At 48.0% G+C, this 19046-nt stretch overlaps 1 protein-coding gene across 1 annotated transcript; it reads left to right on the forward strand.

Moving 5' to 3' along the window:
• Positions 1-469: 469 nt before the first annotated feature.
• Positions 470-19043, forward strand: LOC143981303 (uncharacterized). The gene is made up of 3 exons (XM_077479098.1): positions 470-3965; positions 4938-6260; positions 18984-19043. Exons 1-3 carry the CDS (start codon positions 2082-2084, stop codon positions 19041-19043), a joined length of 3267 nt encoding a protein of 1088 aa, XP_077335224.1. The 5' UTR covers positions 470-2081.
• The last annotated feature ends 3 nt before the right edge of the window (positions 19044-19046 follow it).

Below are 19046 nucleotides of genomic sequence, written 5' to 3' on the forward strand. Positions count from 1 at the left end.
GCTTATTATGAGGGGATCACACCATCCCTGTGCTGTGCTGATTTACTCCTGGGGCTGCTTATTATGAGGGGCTCACACCATCCCTGTGCTGTGCTGATTTACTCCTGGGGCTGCTTATTATGAGGGGATCACACCATCCCTGTGCTGTGCTGATTTACTCCTGGGGCTGCTTATTGTGAGGGGTTTCACACTATCCCTGTGCTGTGCTGATTTACTCCTGGGGCTGCTTATTGTGAGGGGATCACACCATCCCTGTGCTGTGCTGATTTACTCCTGGGGCTGCTTATTATGAGGGGCTCACACCATCCCTGTGCTGTGCTGATTTACTCCTGGGCCTGCTTATTATGAGGGGCTCACACCATCCCTGTGCTGTGCTGACTTACTCCTGGGGCTGCTTATTATGAGGGGATCACACCATCCCTGTGCTGTGCTGATTTACTCCTGGGGCTGCTTATTATGAGGGGTGTAACGATATCACGTCTGAGCCAGGATATATTGTAACTAGTTGCCATTTTGTGTGGAAAGCAGCCATGACAGTTTGGCTGACCTTAGAATAAACTTACAGAATAATCTAAACTCCCCCCTCCCTTGTCTTAGGAATTCCAAAAGCTCTTAAAATCTTCAAAGGGAAGAAAGGTTATCTTAGCAGAGAAAACAAGGCTCAAGTTGCCTGGCAGATATTCCGGCCTGTCGTAAAACTGTCACTTTCTCCATGCAGACAACCAACAGATACCCGTCGTAAATACTTCCAACCAGATAGCGTGCAAACAGATTAGTAAAGTGTTGAAACGTTAACATTTTTTATAACTTTCAAAGCCATCATAGCACAGCCATAATATGGATATATTTAGTTTCCTCGGATAATTTCTAACATTTCAAGTCCAAACACCCCTATGTCAGGTCATATGGGAAGCCACTGGGACCCCTTACTGCTTCTAGGTAACCCTGAAATGGGAAACCTGTCATGTGTGGACTTGTTTTGAAGCAAATATCATGCTGATCACTAAAATGGATATCTGCAGTCTATAAACAATAGAGAGGCAGAGATATGAATATGTATCATAAAGTGTACCTGGGACAGGGTCATGAGTGTAGACACCTCCCAGCAACCAACCCCTAAACAAGATGACCAGACGATTGGTCACTGGTCGCTGTCAACACCCACTTTGATTTGACAGAAAAGAGGAGAGGCCAAGGCAATAGTCAGTTCTCCTTTTTACCATCCAAGCAGGAACCTCTGCCAAGTTTGAGAACCGATTACCTTTGCTTATCGATTGAACTCTGATCAACCCTTGGACATTAACTGCAAGTATACTTCCTTCCCAATTCTACCTTATTTCTTTGTGGCTGTATATTGTCTTTATTTTTTGAAACATCCTTTTTCTGTAAATGTTTTATTCGCACCAACCTTGACCTTTTCATAATAAATCCTTATGTTGAAAAGTGTTAACCTTGTCTTTAAAGCTCTTGATGCAAACTATAAACGAACCTGTCTCTAAAAAGGGCGCTACTGTGGTAGAGTAAGGCACTGAGCAGACCTGTCTGTGGTGACAGTGTGTGTTGCAGGCGCTTATTCTAAACTTATAATTGGTGTTGCTTAAATTACGAGTCCCCCCGGCTCTGTCTTTAAACGGGGGTGGTGGCAGTTAAAGGGTTAATTGTGTAATTAGCCCAGTGACAATCGCTCTCAGGCTGCCTGCACCTAGATTGTGGTCCCGCAAGCTGGAAAATCTTTGTGCTGGGTGCAGCTGAGTGTGGCATTGTTACGTAAGTGACAGCGTGGTGTTAGGTTGGCCGGTCCTTTGTCGCCAGTTAGCGAGGAGGGCAGGGATCTGACACCAGCGTTCGTCACATATTGGCTGGCAGCGTAGCGGGATAGTTTCGCATTAAGAGCATTCGGTGCATTGTTAGGAATTAGCTCTGCACTGAAGGATTGTAACCTTTGTGGAAACAGTCCTTAGAGACAAGCTGGTGCACATTATTTTTTTGTTTACTTTTTTTAAAAAGAGATATACAGCAACAGCTCCTTTCTACACCTTCTTCCTATCTCTGCTTTCTGTTCTATCTTTTCTGCTTGCAACATGTCTGGGGTATCAGCATATAAAAAGATGAGCAAAAATGATCTGACTGCTGAGTGCACAGAAAGAGGAATTGATGTCGGTGGCAAAAACCGTGATGGCTTGATACATGCCCTACATGAGTTTGATATCCGTGCAGAACAGATCCTGGGGGAAACTGGACCAGAAAGGGTTTCCGCTACTCCAGAGCCCAGTGGTTCAGAGGCGGCCTCACCAGATGGGCATGCAGAGACTGACACTGGACTACCACGGATTGTTACCTCCAAGCCATCGCCGGAGCAGGCCAGCATCAGATTGCCTGGAACCAGAATAGACTGTCCTCAAATGCAGGAAACACTACAACACCTCAGGGAGACGGATCCTGTGGTGTACCTGCAGTTTCTCGAGCGCCAAGCTGCGGCTGAGAGAGAGGCTGCGGAACGCAGGGCTGAGCGAGAGGAACGCCAGGCTGAGAGGGAGACTGATCGTCGGCACGAACTGGAGATGGCTAGGCTCCAGCAGCAGCGACAGGTTCAGAACCTCGGATCCCTAGAGCACAGGGATGACTCTCTGCCAGTGACCCCGGCAGCCAAATTTCCAGTTATGGAAAAGGACAGTGACATTGATGTGTATCTACTGTCGTTTGAAAAAACTTGCCGTCAGTACCATCTGCCCCCAGCACAATGGGCCCGGTACCTGACGCCAGGGCTACGAGGCAAGGCCCTGGATGCTTATGTTGAACTGTCAGAAGAGCAAGGCGGTGATTATGAGGCCCTAAAGGCTGCAATCATCCAAAAGTTTCAGCTAACCCCGGAAGTGTACCGGAAGCGTTTTAGGTCCTTGCAAAAGGGGCCTGGGGACTCATACCTGGATGTGGTAAGTCGCTTACGCACCACATTCCGGCAGTGGACTAAAGGCTTGAAAGCCGATTCTTTTGAGTCCTTGGAAGATCTTATGATTGAAGATCAACTTTTGCACATTTGTCCTACAGACGTCAGACAGTTTGTGCTGGAGCGAAAGCCAACCTCTGCCAAAGCAGCAGCAGAACTGGCAGATACCTATATCCACTCTCGGGTATCTGACCATCGCAAGGCTCCTCCAAATGGCTGGAAAGGAGGGAAATCACACATGGCAACCCCTCCTCTACCTACCAACCAAGTTCCTCAGTGGCCGGAACCTGCAGCTCCTGGGGCCAAAGCCTTTGTGACTGACAACCGCAAATGCTATAACTGTGGGAAAAGCGGACATCTCCGGACACAGTGCCCTGAGCAGAAGAAGACGACAACCCCTGGCCATCCGGCCAGCAACCCTTCTGCTGTGCTGCTCGTCGGTGGAAAACCTCCAGGAACCAATGTCAACTTGCAGCCAGTCATTGTAGGCCAACGAACTGTAACAGGCTTTCGTGACACTGGAGCCGAAGTCACTTTGGTCAGACCAGAGGTGATAGAAGAAACAGACATCATCCCAGAGAAGTACCTTTCCCTGACTGGAGTTGGGGGAACCTGTTCCCATGTACCTCGTGCCTATGTTTTCCTGGATTGGGGTGCCGGAAGTGGGATGAGAGAGGTGGGTGTCTCTGAGGAGATCCCCACTGCTGTGTTGTTGGGTTCTGATTTAGGTACCCTTGTTTCTTACTATGCCCCTGCTAAGAGCACCCAGGATGCTCCCACGGAACCTTCTGGACCTACCAAGGTACTGTTTACAGATGTTGGGGTAATATCTGGGCAACCTGTGGATGGACAGAGGGAGGGGGAGGGTGGAGTTGAAGTGCAAGGTCCTCCTTCAGAGACAGGAGAGGAGATCCCCTTGCTAGTGAAGGTACCTGATGTATGTTCCAATGTTGCTGAACGGATAAAGGTTAAATGTGATGATGATGATGACAATGATGATGATGATGATGACAATGATGCCGATAATGATGATGATGATGTATTGCCAGTCTTGGTGGTCACTCGCAGTGCTGCAAAGGCAGCCGAGGTGCAGGCACTGATCGCAGAACAGCAGGAGGAGGTCTCGGGGCCCTCTCCCTGTTCTGACCCAGTGGACTCCACCTCTGTTGAGCCTCAGCAGCCGTCCTCGTTTGCCACAGGACTGCTGGCTGAGAGTTGTGGTCCCGCTTTTGAAACAGCACTGCAGACAGACCAAACACTAGCACAGCTCAGAAGTCTAGCTGATCGCCCCCCTGCAGAGAATGACAAACAAAAGGTCTACTGGGACAAAGGGAAACTGTATAGAGAAAATTTGCCTGCAGAGGGGAATGAGGCTGACATAGGTGACAGACAGCTGGTGGTACCCAGTCAATTTAGGGGACCACTGCTAAAAGTGGCCCATGAGATTCCCCTCGCAGGGCACTTGGGGATCAATAAGACCCGAGGGCGGTTGGTACATAACTTTTATTGGCCCAGGATGCTTGCTGACATAGCTGACTACTGTCGGTCCTGTGTTACCTGCCAGCGAGTTGGCAAGGTAGGGGATGTCCACAAGGCTCCACTAAAACCTTTGCCTGTGATTGATGAACCTTTTAAGAGGGTGGCAGTGGATATCGTTGGGCCTTTGGCCATCCCTAGCAGTTCAGGCAAACGTTATATCCTTACAGTTGTCGACTATGCCACACGTTATCCAGAGGCGGTGGCTCTCTCCTGCCTCCGGACAGACAAGGTCGCTGATGCTCTCCTGGGAATCTTCACAAGAGTGGGATTCCCAGCCGAGCTCATTAGCGATCAAGGCCCTCAGTTTGTGTCTGACTTGATGCAAGCTCTCTGTCAGCAAATACAGATGACGCATATCATGGCCAGTCCTTATCACCCACAAACAAACGGCTTGTGCGAGCGCTTCAATGGCACCTTGAAACAAATGTTGCTAACCTTCGTGCACTCCCAGGGCAAGGACTGGGAACGGTATCTGCCTCATCTGCTGTTTGCCTACAGAGAGGTGCCTCAGGAGTCCACAGGCTTTTCGCCATTTGAACTTCTGTATGGAAGGAGGGTAAGAGGGCCCCTGGACCTAATTCGTGAGACCTGGGAGGGCAAGATTGCCGACCCAGAGGTCTCTGTTGTGGATTACGTCCTAAAATTCAGGGATAAAATGGAGACGCTGGTGGAAATTGTGCGGGAAAATATGACCCAGGCCCAGACCAGGCAGAAAGAGTGGTATGACCGTAATGCTAGGGAGCGGACCTATGACATTGGTCAGAAGGTGTATGTTCTGCTTCCCCTGCGGCAGAACAAACTCCAAGCAGCATGGGAAGGCCCGTACACCATCACCCAGCGTCTGAATGATGTCACCTACTTGGTCAGGTTGGGAGAAGGGAGTAGACGGCAGAAGGCCATTCATGTGAACATGATCAAAGCCCATCATGAACGCACGGCCTATGTCATGCCAGTCTGCAGCAGGCCAGAGCCTGAGGAGGCTGATCCACTTCTAGACCTGCTAGCTGACACCAGGGAGGTAGACTCAGAACTCCTGATAAACTCCAATCTTACCCCCAACCAGGTACCTGGACTGAAGCAAGTGCTTGCAGTGTATGGTAGCAGGTTTACGGGAAAACCTGGGAGGACGCATCTCGCTGTCCACCAGGTGGACACTGGGGCACATCCTCCCATTAAACAGTCAGCCTATCGCGTCTCCCTGGAGGTGCTGGCTGACATGAAAAGGGAGGTGGAGGAAATGCTACAGCTGGGGGTGATTCAGAAGTCCCACAGTGCCTGGGCGTCCCCAGTAGTCTTGGTCCCCAAAAAGGACCAGACGACCAGGTTCTGTGTGGACTACCGGAAACTGAATGCCATCACCACTGCAGATGCCTACCCCATGCCCCGGATTGATGAGTTGTTAGACAGGCTGGCGGCTGCCCACTATATCACCATCATGGATCTGAGCAGGGGGTATTGGCAAATTCCTTTGGCCCCTGAGGCTCGAGAAAAGTCGGCTTTTATCACCCCATTCGGCTTGTTCGAATTTACCGTCATGCCGTTTGGGATGAAGAACGCCCCAGCTACCTTCCAGAGAGTCATGAATGACTTACTGGAGGGGCTGGAAACCTTTGCAGTAGCCTACCTGGATGACATCGCCGTGTTCAGCCCTACCTGGGAAGAACACCTGGTGCACCTGTCACAGGTCCTGGACCAACTGACAGCTGCCAATCTGACCGTCAAACCCAGTAAGTGTCAGATTGCCATGACCGATGTGCAGTACTTGGGACACCGGGTAGGAGGAGGCACCCTGAAACCCGAGACAGGGAAGGTTGATGCCATCCTGGCATGGCCTACCCCCCAAACCAAAAAACAGGTTATGTCTTTCTTGGGGACCGCTGGCTACTATAGGAAGTTTGTATGTAACTATAGTAGCCTGGCTAAACCTTTGACTGACCTAACCAAAAAGAAACTGCCCAAGGTGGTGTCTTGGACACCAGAATGTGAGCAGGCATTTCAGGCCTTGAAGGAGGCGCTGGCCCGCGCCCCTGTGCTACAGGCTCCAGACTTCACCCGCCGTTTCCTAGTGCAGACTGATGCCTCTGCCTATGGATTGGGTGCAGTCCTGAGCCAGGTGGATGATGCCGGAGAGGAGCATCCCATCCTCTACCTGAGCCGAAAGCTGCTTCCCAGGGAAGTAGCATACGCCACGATTGAAAAGGAGTGTCTTGCGATCGTGTGGGCTCTCCAGAAGTTACAAACGTACCTTTATGGACGGCACTTCACTGTGATCACAGATCACAATCCCTTGAGCTGGCTAAATCGTGTGGCTGGGGAGAATGGCAAACTACTTCGGTGGAGCTTAATTCTTCAGCAATACGATTTCACCATCCAGCATAAGAAAGGCAGCACCCATGGCAATGCTGATGGGCTGTCGCGACAAGCCGAGCCTGCAAGAGTCGGTTGCGTCAGGAGGGAAATTGTAGTTCCCTCCCATGCAACCACCTAAGGAGGGAGGTGTAACGATATCACGTCTGAGCCAGGATATATTGTAACTAGTTGCCATTTTGTGTGGAAAGCAGCCATGACAGTTTGGCTGACCTTAGAATAAACTTACAGAATAATCTAAACTCCCCCCTCCCTTGTCTTAGGAATTCCAAAAGCTCTTAAAATCTTCAAAGGGAAGAAAGGTTATCTTAGCAGAGAAAACAAGGCTCAAGTTGCCTGGCAGATATTCCGGCCTGTCGTAAAACTGTCACTTTCTCCATGCAGACAACCAACAGATACCCGTCGTAAATACTTCCAACCAGATAGCGTGCAAACAGATTAGTAAAGTGTTGAAACGTTAACATTTTTTATAACTTTCAAAGCCATCATAGCACAGCCATAATATGGATATATTTAGTTTCCTCGGATAATTTCTAACATTTCAAGTCCAAACACCCCTATGTCAGGTCATATGGGAAGCCACTGGGACCCCTTACTGCTTCTAGGTAACCCTGAAATGGGAAACCTGTCATGTGTGGACTTGTTTTGAAGCAAATATCATGCTGATCACTAAAATGGATATCTGCAGTCTATAAACAATAGAGAGGCAGAGATATGAATATGTATCATAAAGTGTACCTGGGACAGGGTCATGAGTGTAGACACCTCCCAGCAACCAACCCCTAAACAAGATGACCAGACGATTGGTCACTGGTCGCTGTCAACACCCACTTTGATTTGACAGAAAAGAGGAGAGGCCAAGGCAATAGTCAGTTCTCCTTTTTACCATCCAAGCAGGAACCTCTGCCAAGTTTGAGAACCGATTACCTTTGCTTATCGATTGAACTCTGATCAACCCTTGGACATTAACTGCAAGTATACTTCCTTCCCAATTCTACCTTATTTCTTTGTGGCTGTATATTGTCTTTATTTTTTGAAACATCCTTTTTCTGTAAATGTTTTATTCGCACCAACCTTGACCTTTTCATAATAAATCCTTATGTTGAAAAGTGTTAACCTTGTCTTTAAAGCTCTTGATGCAAACTATAAACGAACCTGTCTCTAAAAAGGGCGCTACTGTGGTAGAGTAAGGCACTGAGCAGACCTGTCTGTGGTGACAGTGTGTGTTGCAGGCGCTTATTCTAAACTTATAATTGGTGTTGCTTAAATTACGAGTCCCCCCGGCTCTGTCTTTAAACGGGGGTGGTGGCAGTTAAAGGGTTAATTGTGTAATTAGCCCAGTGACAATCGCTCTCAGGCTGCCTGCACCTAGATTGTGGTCCCGCAAGCTGGAAAATCTTTGTGCTGGGTGCAGCTGAGTGTGGCATTGTTACGTAAGTGACAGCGTGGTGTTAGGTTGGCCGGTCCTTTGTCGCCAGTTAGCGAGGAGGGCAGGGATCTGACACCAGCGTTCGTCACAAGGGGCTCACACCATCCCTGTGCTGTGCTGATTTACTCCTGGGGCTGCTTATTATGAGGGGCTCACACCATCCCTGTGCTGTGCTGATTTACTCCTGGGGCTGCTTATTATGAGGGGCTCACACCATCCCTGTGCTGTGCTGATTTACTCCTGGTGCTGCTTATTATGAGGGGATCACACCATCGCTGTGCTGTGCTGACTTACTCCTGGGGCTGCTTATTATGAGGGGCTCACACCATCCCTGTGCTGTGCTGATTTACTCCTGGGGCTGCTTATTATGAGGGGATCACACCATCCCTGTGCTGTGCTGATTTACTCCTGGGGCTGCTTATTGTGAGGGGTTTCACACTATCCCTGTGCTGTGCTGATTTACTCCTGGGGCTGCTTATTATGAGGGGCTCACACCATCCCTGTGCTGTGCTGATTTACTCCTGCTGCTGCTTATTATGAGGGGATCACACCATCCCTGTGCTGTGCTGATTTACTCCTGGGGCTGCTTATTATGAGGGGCTCACACCATCCCTGTGCTGTGCTGATTTACTCCTGGGGCTGCTTATTATGAGGGGATCACACCATCCCTGTGCTGTGCTGATTTACTCCTGGGGCTGCTTATTGTGAGGGGTTTCACACTATCCCTGTGCTGTGCTGATTTACTCCTGGGGCTGCTTATTGTGAGGGGATCACACCATCCCTGTGCTGTGCTGATTTACTCCTGGGGCTGCTTATTATGAGGGGCTCACACCATCCCTGTGCTGTGCTGATTTACTCCTGGGGCTGCTTATTATGAGGGGCTCACACCATCCCTGTGCTGTGCTGACTTACTCCTGGGGCTGCTTATTATGAGGGGATCACACCATCCCTGTGCTGTGCTGATTTACTCCTGGGGCTGCTTATTATGAGGGGCTCACACCATCCCTGTGCTGTGCTGATTTACTCCTGGGGCTGCTTATTATGAGGGGCTCACACCATCCCTGTGCTGTGCTGATTTACTCCTGGTGCTGCTTATTATGAGGGGATCACACCATCGCTGTGCTGTGCTGACTTACTCCTGGGGCTGCTTATTATTAGGGGATCACACCATCCCTGTGCTGTGCTGATTTACTCCTGGGGCTGCTTATTATGAGGGGCTCACACCATCCCTGTGCTGTGCTGATTTACTCCTGGGGCTGCTTATTATGAGGGGCTCACACCATCCCTGTGCTGTGCTGATTTACTCCTGGTGCTGCTTATTATGAGGGGATCACACCATCCCTGTGCTGTGCTGATTTACTCCTGGGGCTGCTTATTATGAGGGGCTCACACCATCCCTGTGCTGTGCTGATTTACTCCTGGGGCTGCTTATTATGAGGGGATCACACAATCCCTGTGCTGTGCTGATTTACTCCTGGGGCTGCTTATTATGAGGGGCTCACACCATCCCTGTGCTGTGCTGACTTCCTCCTGGGGCTGCTTACTGTGCAGGTGTCAGTGCTGTATATCACGGTGCTGATGTCAGTGCTCTCTGTCACGGTGCTGCTGTCAGTGCTGTATATAACGGTGCTGGTGTGAGTGCTTTATGTCACGCTGCTGATGTCAGTGCTCTCTATCACGGTGCTGCTGTCAGTGCTGTATATGACGGTGCTGGTGTGAGTGTTTTATGTCACGCTGCTGATGTCAGTGCTCTCTATCACGGTGCTGCTGTCAGTGCTGTATATCACGGTGCTGGTGTGAGTGATTTATGTCACGCTGCTGATGTCAGTGCTCCCTTTCACGGTGCTGTTGTCAGATGACTCTATCACTGTGCAGGTGTCATTGTTGTATGTCACGCTGCTGATGTCAGTGCTCTGTATCACGGTGCTGCTGTCAGATGACTCTATCACGGTCCAGTTGTCATTGCTGTATGTCACGCTGCTGGTGATCATCTCCTGCACCCTCTTCTTTGCCTACCCTGGTCCCTGACCTTCCGTCTCCTCCATTGCCTTCATGCGCTCCACAGTCCTGAATTGTCACAACAATTTCCCATATAAAAAAAGAATGCTTGTAGTTGTCGATCCCAGATTCACCTCATACATGTGTTATGTCATTGGCCATGTGGTGGGACTATGTTTGCACAGCTAATAATTATTTTGTGGCTGCAAATTTGACCTATAGGTTTGCGAAGTTCGCCTCCCATTGAAGTCGCGAAACGTCCCGTCGGAAGTTCGTCCATCACTATAGGACATCAATCTGTGGCCCTCCAGCTGTTACATAGTCAGGTTGAAAAAAGTCCATCTAATGCAACCAAAAATAAATAAATAAATACAATCCCATATACACAATCCTTCACCCACAGTTGATCCAGAGGAAGGCAAAAAAAAAACAGCAGAGCATGATCCAGTTTGCTCCAGCAGGGGGAAAAAAATCCTTCCTGATCCCCCTGACTGACAATCGGATTTTCCCTGGATCAACTTTACCTATAAATGTCAGTACCCTGTCATATTATGTACATTTAGGAAAGTATCCAGGCCTTTCTTAAAGCAATCTACTGAGCTGGCCACAATCACCTCTGGAGGGAGTCTATTCCACATTCTCACAGCTCTCACTGTGAAAAAACCTTTCCGTATTTGGAAGAAGCCTTTCCGTATTTCCTCCAGACTTAAAGCATGCCCCCTTGTCCTCTGTGATGACCTTAAACACTTGCCGACCGGCGCACGCCGATATACGCTGGCACAATGGAAGCAGTGGGAAAATGGGCGTACCTGTACGTTCCCTTTAAATGGCAGGGCTAGCAGGCGCGCGCATGCCACCGAGTACAGCGTGACCGTGCCCGCGGGTCCCATGGCCTCGATGTCCGTCAGGCTCCTGGCAATCATGTCATGGAGCCGCACAATGGGGAAGTGCCTATGTAAACAAGGCACTTCCCCATTCTGTCTAGTGTCATGACAGAGATCCCCGCTCCTTGTCATCGGGAGCAGTAATCGCTGTCATGTGACTTGAAGCCCACCCCCCCACAGTTATAATCACTCCCTAGGACACACTTAACCCCTTGATTGCCCCTTAGTGGTTAACCCCTTCACTGCCAGTGTCATTTACACAGTAATCACTGCATTTTTGTAGCACTGATCGCTGTATAAATGACAATGGTCCCAAATAGTGCCAGAAGTGTCTGATGTGTCCGCCATAATGTCGCAGTCCCAATAAAAATCGCATATCGCCGCCATTACTAATAAAAAAAAATTATAATACAAATGCCATAAAACTATCCCCTATTTTGTAGACTCTAGAACTTTTGCGCAATTTTTTTTACCAAAAATATGTAGAAGAATACATATCGGCCTAAACTGAGGAAAAAATTTGTTTTTTATATATTTATTATAGCAAAAAGTAAAAAATATAGCTTTTTTTTTCCAAAATTGTCGCTATTTTTTTGTTTATAGCGCAAAAAATAAGAACCGCAGAGGTGATCAAATGCCACCAAAAGAAAGCTCTATTTGTGGGGGGAAAAGGACGTCAATTTTGTTTTTGTGCAACGACTGCGCAATTGTCAGTTAAAGCGACGCACTGCCGAATCGCAAAAAGTGCTCTGGTCAGGAAGGGGGTAAAATCCTTCGAGGCTGAAGCGGTTAAAGTGAATAACTCAATACCAAGTTCACTATATCGACCACTTATATATTTGTACATGTTGATCATATCCCCTCTTAATCTCCTCTTCTCAAGAGAGAATCAATTCAGTTCCTCTAATCTTTCCTCATAGCTGAGCTCCTCCATGCCTCTTATCAGTTTGGTTGCCCTTCTCTGCACTTTCTCCTGTTCCCCGATATCCTTTTTGAGAACTGGTCCCCAAAACTGAACTACATATTCCAGATGTGGTCTTGCTAATGATTTGTACAGGAGGGCAACATGATATCTCTCTCTCTGGAGTCCATACCTCTCCTAATACAAGAAAGGACTTTGCTCACTTTGGAAACCACATCTTGGCATTGCATGTTATTATTGAGCTTATGATCCACCAAAACCCCCAGATCCTTCTCCACCATGGATCCCCCCAGTTGTACTCCCCCTAGTATGTATGATGCATATTCTTAGCCCCCAAGTGCATAACTTTACATTTATCATCATTAAACCTCATTTGCCACATAGTCACCCAATTAGACAGAGCATTGAGGTCGGCTTATAAATTGGAGACATCCTGTAAGGACGTTATTCCATTGCATAGTTTGGTGTCATCTTAGTCTCACAAGCTTTTGAAGGGTGTTTGGGGAAATTTGTGCCTAGGGAACCTTTGTGGAGTCCGGTACCGATGTTGGATGAGAAGATCTGATTCACAACTGGTGTTCCAATTCATAATTAAAGGATAAATAATTCCTGCACATTTGTTCAGGTAAAAAAAAATGTGCATTTATTTATTTATTTAGCCTGTAAAGCAGGGATTTGCAATTAGCGGACCTCCAACTGTTGCAAAACTACAAGTCCCATCATGTCTCGGCCTCTGGGTGTCATGCTTGTGGCTGTCAGTCTTGCTATGCCTCATGAGACTTGTAGTCCTGCAACAGCTGGAGGTTCGCTAATTGCATATGCGATCGCTGGTGCCATGCAGGTCTCCTGCAGATCTGTCAGTGTATCTGTGCACCTGTACATCCTGTACGGGCAGGCCAATACACTGATAGGAAGAATCAACGACCTACCACGGCGCTGTGTGGTAGTTCATTGAGAACTACAAGCCGACAGCCGCAAAGGATGTTGGGGCTTGTAGTTCCTTCACACACAGAGCTGTGTGAATGAATGACATGTCCGTGTGGGTGGAGCCCACGCACGGCCGCGCTGATTTCAAAAAGCAACAGCTAGTACAGGGGAACTTATCCTTTATGTTCAGTAGGGTTTATGGAGCTGGCCGCCATTTGTGAGGTCAGGTCCTGATTTTGGATGAGATGACCTGGCTCACAATCGACATTCCAATTCATCCCAAAGGTGCTCAGTAGGGCTGAGGTCATGGCTCTGTGGAGTTCCTCCACACCAAACTGGTCAAACCATGTCTTTATGCAGCTGGCTTTGAATAAAGGGACACAGTCAGGTTGGAACAAAAAAAGATCTCCTAAAATGTCATCTAAAATGCTCACCGCTTAAAAGATGAAACCCAACTTTTTGCTATTAGTCACTACATTCTGCTCATACTCATTGACATTTGTAGGAGTTTATTATGTGGGCACCGAGATGAGAGAGGTTACATCTCCATCTGACCCTTATCGCATGTAGCCGACAGTGGACTACAGTTACCTTGTTCCACAGACCACCCCCCCCCCCCCATTATTCTCCATATATTCCAATGTCCCTCTAGTGCTGAGCTCCAGTGACTGATATCATATCTTTGAGCCAAGTAGGGAGGATTGTAGGACTAGTGGTCTCTTAAGCAGCCATTCTAATTTTGTGATATTACCCCTGGACTACACATCCCAGAGGTCTCTCTGCGGCACAAACAGACCTCTGGGAGGAACTATGAAAGGGCCAGCAGATCCACCACTTGCTCTCTTCTTCCTGGGCCTTATCGAGTGAGCTGCTCTCTGCTGCTAGACGAAAGGGCTGCGGCCTACCACCTGGTGACCAAGTGACTCCGGCCCAGCCCCCCGGAGGGCCCAACTCTGCTTGCTGTTCATGAGACATCCATGTGGCACCACCTCATCAGATGGATGAAATGACCGCCCATGTCCAGCAGCTGGTGGGTCATCTCTGTTCCTCTCCTAGAAGGACATCTAATCCAGGACCACTGTTTAGGAGGTTCCTATTTGGCTCTGCAGTCGGTGAGAGGGCAGTCGCCCATGGTTTGCAATTCTTACCTGGTTATCTTGCTTGAACACTGTGTACAGACACCTTTCCCATATAGACACTGTACATAGACATCCATATCCTAAACTACTCTAAGGAATATCACTAGCCAGTTTAAGCTGCTCTGCTTATCATCACATCACAATCCCATATTTTGGATATAATTAATTGAGCTCCAACTGCTGGTGAAGACTACTGCAGGCCTGCACGCTGGACATTGCTGTTGCTATTGGTTAGTAGTAGTAAGGTTGAATGAAGACACCAGTCCATCCTGAGTGAGTGTCTATAATTGTCCCTATCCCTGTACATTGCAACACTCACATTGGTCCCTACCCTCAAGGAGCCCACAATCCAAGGTCCCCATTTATATACTAGGGCCAATTTTGGACAGAATATAATTAACCTACCTGCATGTCTTTGGAGTGTGGGAGGAAACCGGAGTACCCGGAGGAAACCCACGCAGGCACAGGGAGAACATGCAAACTGCAGGCAGGTAGTGTTGTGGTTAGGATTTGAACCAGCGACCCTTCTTACTGCTAGGTGAGAGTGCTAACCACTACACCACTGTGCCACCCATGGTTAAAGGGCCCTTATCCTATTCTATATGGTCTCTCATTAGGATTTAAAGGTTGAATAGGCCGGCCTGGGGTTCCCCTTTAGTGTGGTATCATATTGCATTAACTAGTGGATTCTTTACAACCCTTCCAGTCTATTCTCTAGTTGGTATTTCACCGTATATGTATGTTTATGTATATTTTGCTCTTTGTACTGTTGAACTGTAATTAACCACTTCAGCCCCGGAAGAATTTTTCTTTAAGGGTAACTCCAGGCACAAAAAAAAAAAGACGAGACTGCATTTCAGGCAACAAGCAGCCAAGCCATGGTGCAAAAGGACCGCACTTCAGACCACAGGTCCCCTTGCAAAGATATCCTCAGTCTATCCACATGACAGCCGAAGACAAAGAAACGTTCTTTATTACTTGCAAACAAAATCTGCTGAAGGTCACAGAACGCTCTTCAGGGTGGAACACTCCAACAATTTCAGTTTTAGCCAACGTGGCTTAAAAAATCACTCCATGTATCTGCCGGCAGCATTCAATCCAGCACAGTCCTGGCAGTACAGCTTTCTGAAATGTTTAAAAGAAATAGAGTATGAGAAATATAGAAAACTGCTGCACAGAACCACTCAAAAAGATGAAATACAAAAAGCTGCTAACACTAAAACAAACAAAGTCCAAGTGAATTATATAAAACAAAAGTGTAGCGCTGAATATACCGAAATGGAACACCATAGGTCTGGTTGGCCAAGGTATATCAAAATAAATGGTAAGTATAAGTGCTATGATATAAAGTAATAATATTCAAAACCTTGTGAGGATATGAAAAACAATGCAAAACAATAATAGATGACTGTGTGGCACATACAAAACGGGACGGACATTCATCTAATGGAAGGTTGTAGATAAATACTTCTTACCAGATAAGGTGGATCCACCTGTCATACAACAGTGTGTCAATCGGGCTTATGTTGGCCAAAAGCCAGATGCTCATTGGTAGTACAAACTCAGAGGAAGACTGAGCATTTAGAGAGATCACTCCAGAAGCAAACGATGGATCGATCAGCAAGTATGGATCTAGGTATGGCAACTAAATATCCAGAACTCGGACAGGTCCTCCAAGCAGGTAAGGATTGGACCGCAATAGAGGGTCCATGCAGGGGACCTGCTATGGATGTAGTTGAGAACCAATATACACCTGAACCTGCTTCACCAGCCAGCACAAGATGCCAAGGGTGCATCTTTGGATCCTTGGCATCTTGTGCTGGCTGGTGAAGCAGGTTCAGGTTCATTTGTAATCCACAAAGAGAGATGACATCGGTATCTTCATGACATTTACCAGTAGTACCCGGGATTGGGTAAGATCATGGTCTCTCCCTTGGTGTTCACCATAGTGACAAAACGATTGAGGACCCTTTGGTAGAACTGAAATTATTTGCTTTAGTTCAACAAATGGGCGTAAGACCAGGTAACAAAGGGGCCTTTTAAATCCCGGTTCTTTGCTGTATTTCAAGGATAACAACTTATTTATAAGATTCTTAAGGTGGTGTGGTTTTAACGGCTCCTTCCACACTAGGACACTTCTTCCCTTAAGGTGGGGAAGTGAACAAGATGAGGTACAGATTTTCGAGGCTTGATGCATGACGGCTATTTTTTACAGCAGTCACTTTATGCATCCCATACATCCTCCCTTCCCTCTTCACTTGCTGGCTTCAGGTGCCGCCAGGGAGGGATCCGAGATTGTTCACCTTGCTTCATCCGTGATGAGTGAATATGCTGGGCCAGACAAGTAATGACCATAGGGCCACCCCCTCCTTCCGCAACCGCGACACCCGATATAGTAGCCAAGGTAGATGCTTGAGTCTCCGTAGCAGGGAGAAAGGTTACTGGCACTACCTGAAGGAGGGAATGATGGCAGCGGGAATTAACAGTTCCACTGCGGTGTCTGCAGGCTTGCCAGACACATCTGGTTACTCGGAGGAAGAGTCAGTCTGGGCTGAAGTAGGACTGCCAGAATCAGTGGCTTCGGTACTGGATATGGGTTCCTCCACTGTGGCATAGCTACGAGCCCAATCCGCACTCATCACCATCACTAGTGGTGGCCTAGCAGCTATTAGCAGCAGTTCTCTGCATTGACAGCATTGGCTCCACGGGCGCATTAACAGGGAAAACCCGGAAAACACCACCGGCAGATGATCCCCATGGCTGCGGAGCTTTGAGAAATATACAGGGCAATTTCACCCTTCGGTTTCATCCGAATACCTGTGTCAGTAATCGTGGTTCCAGAGGCGAAGGAACGGGCAATTTTCCGTGGATCATATTCGGCTGAAATGGGTTGAGGGAAATTAAAATCCTGGAGCTCCCAGGTGTGCTGTGTTTCCTTTCAGGCCACAAGGTCTTGGCATGAGGACCCAAGATGGCGACCCGGACAGTAATGAGCCCTCCTCTGCAGAGCGAGCACTCCTCCCCCTACCAACGGATTGGTGAAATTGTTCTATGGGAACTGTGGCACCCGCTTTCTTCATGCTGCGGTGCGCCAAAACTGTACTGGAGTCCATTTTGGAGTCTGTATTAACCCTCACAGTGCTGGTGGGAAGTGTCAAAAGACCAGGCTGATCCTTTCCCCTGAGCAATGAGACTTGTTGGTTCTTCCCCACATTGGTAGTGCACACAACAACACAGTCTATTAGAAGGGTAAATGTTATTTGCCTCCCTCCCACCGAGCTGAAGCCGGTTGCTATGGGCAACTGCTGCAAGGACAATGCCTTTGCTCCATGTTGGGCGCCAAATGTAGCAAGGTCTCTGGCCCCCTTCAGTCTGATGAGAACCTTCAAGGCCAGACATAGTGGGTGCAAGGTGGATAAAGTTATTGGGCGCCAAACACTTCTTGAATGCAAAAGAGATGTTTATTTCTCTTACAAACTTTTTGGGGGAAAGAGGGTTAGGGCCAGGACACCCTTAAGTAGTTACAAGTTCAATTATCAGACTCAGAGACTTCAATAGTAGGACAGTCGTGCAGGGGAAGGCCTCCAGCAAGACGCCACATCTGCATGTTCAGGGATGCTTTCTCCTATGGCTATAGTCTTTAACAGTTCCTAACGCAAAACAGTTCTTTTGCCTTCTCTACAACTTCTGCTTGTAGTTCTTCAGCACACTGAGCTCCCAGTCTCTCACTTGACCCTCTGATTTACTGCCACTGAATCCCTTGAGCGCCTGCAATCTTTACGGTGGTATCTTCCTCAAGCCTCACCCCCGCCTCTCTACTCGGTCCCTGGCTTGGCACACAAGGCTGCTCTGCAAGCGTCACCTCCACTGGCTGGGCCCCTGACTTGATCACCGCCTGAAGTTTCTCAATTCTCCACCGTGCCTGTTCGGTGATAATACTGCTCTGGTACTTGCTTCAGTTACTCACTGTGGTCCCTGGTAATAAATCGGTTGGTCCCTTAGTGGTGACAGCTTCCCCTCTACCTCCGACCACTGACAGGTTCTCTGGCCCACAGAACCGTCAACTCTGATTGGACTGCAAGCCGCAATCCCAACCCTGTGCTGCTCTCTGGCTTCTGGATAGGTCCTCAGACAGCCCAGCAGCCAGCTGCCCCTGGGATAGGCCCAATCTCCAGTCCAGCAGCCCGTGACAATATGACACACATCCACCTAGACAGCCATCCAGGTGGCACAGAACACCGATCACCTGACTCCACTAAAATATATAGGCGCTCCCAGCAGGCCAGGGGATTCGAAAGAAACGCTTGCCCATTGGCTGAGATACCCACATACCCATAACTTGACCTTGCGTTACACTTCTCATATCTAGCACCACCAAGTGCCCGGCCACCTAGTGGTAGTAGAGACAAGTGCAACCAGGCCAAACTTAGGGAGGAATCAATAGATCTCTAACAATCAACCAGGATAACTACTCCTGGCAGGTAAATTTGTGAGGAGCATCCCTGCCTAAACTTCAGGGTGCTACATCTACATTTTGTCCAAAATGTAGATATTCTGGTAGATAAAAAAAAATCACATACTTTACATATGTTTCTAAAGTGTATAAGTGTATTTAGCAGTTTGGTTAAAGCATCAGTTAAAAGATGAAATTGAATTGTTAGCTATTAGTCACCACATTCTGCCGATATCCATAGAGCGTTGCAGAAACGTATTATGTGGCCACCGAGATGAGAGCCAATATATGTCTGACTTTAAGCATACAATATTTCTCAAAATTTCTGCTGGTTAGCTTTAACCACAAAGGCTACTATTACCGTTACTCTCTATATAGGACTTGTGTATCAGTGGTCTGTTGGTTGGTCTGAGCTCTCAGAATTCTGGACGGAAATGAAAC

This window comes from Lithobates pipiens, unplaced genomic scaffold (assembly GCF_037356315.1).
Source record: "Lithobates pipiens isolate NorthernLeopardFrog02 unplaced genomic scaffold, aLitPip1_a1.2 Scaffold_137, whole genome shotgun sequence".
In the NCBI taxonomy this organism is placed as follows: domain Eukaryota; kingdom Metazoa; phylum Chordata; class Amphibia; order Anura; family Ranidae; genus Lithobates; species Lithobates pipiens.

Coding starts and splice junctions, on each gene's coding strand:
- LOC143981303 (XM_077479098.1), top strand. CDS start 2,082: ATGTCTGGGGTATCAGCATATAAAAAGATGAGCAAAAATGATCTGACT. Junction 3,966..4,937: donor ATGATGATGATGACAATGAT/GCCGATAATGAT, acceptor GTGCACTCCCAG/GGCAAGGACTGGGAACGGTA. Junction 6,261..18,983: donor TGCAGTACTTGGGACACCGG/GTAGGAGGAGGC, acceptor CTCTCTATATAG/GACTTGTGTATCAGTGGTCT.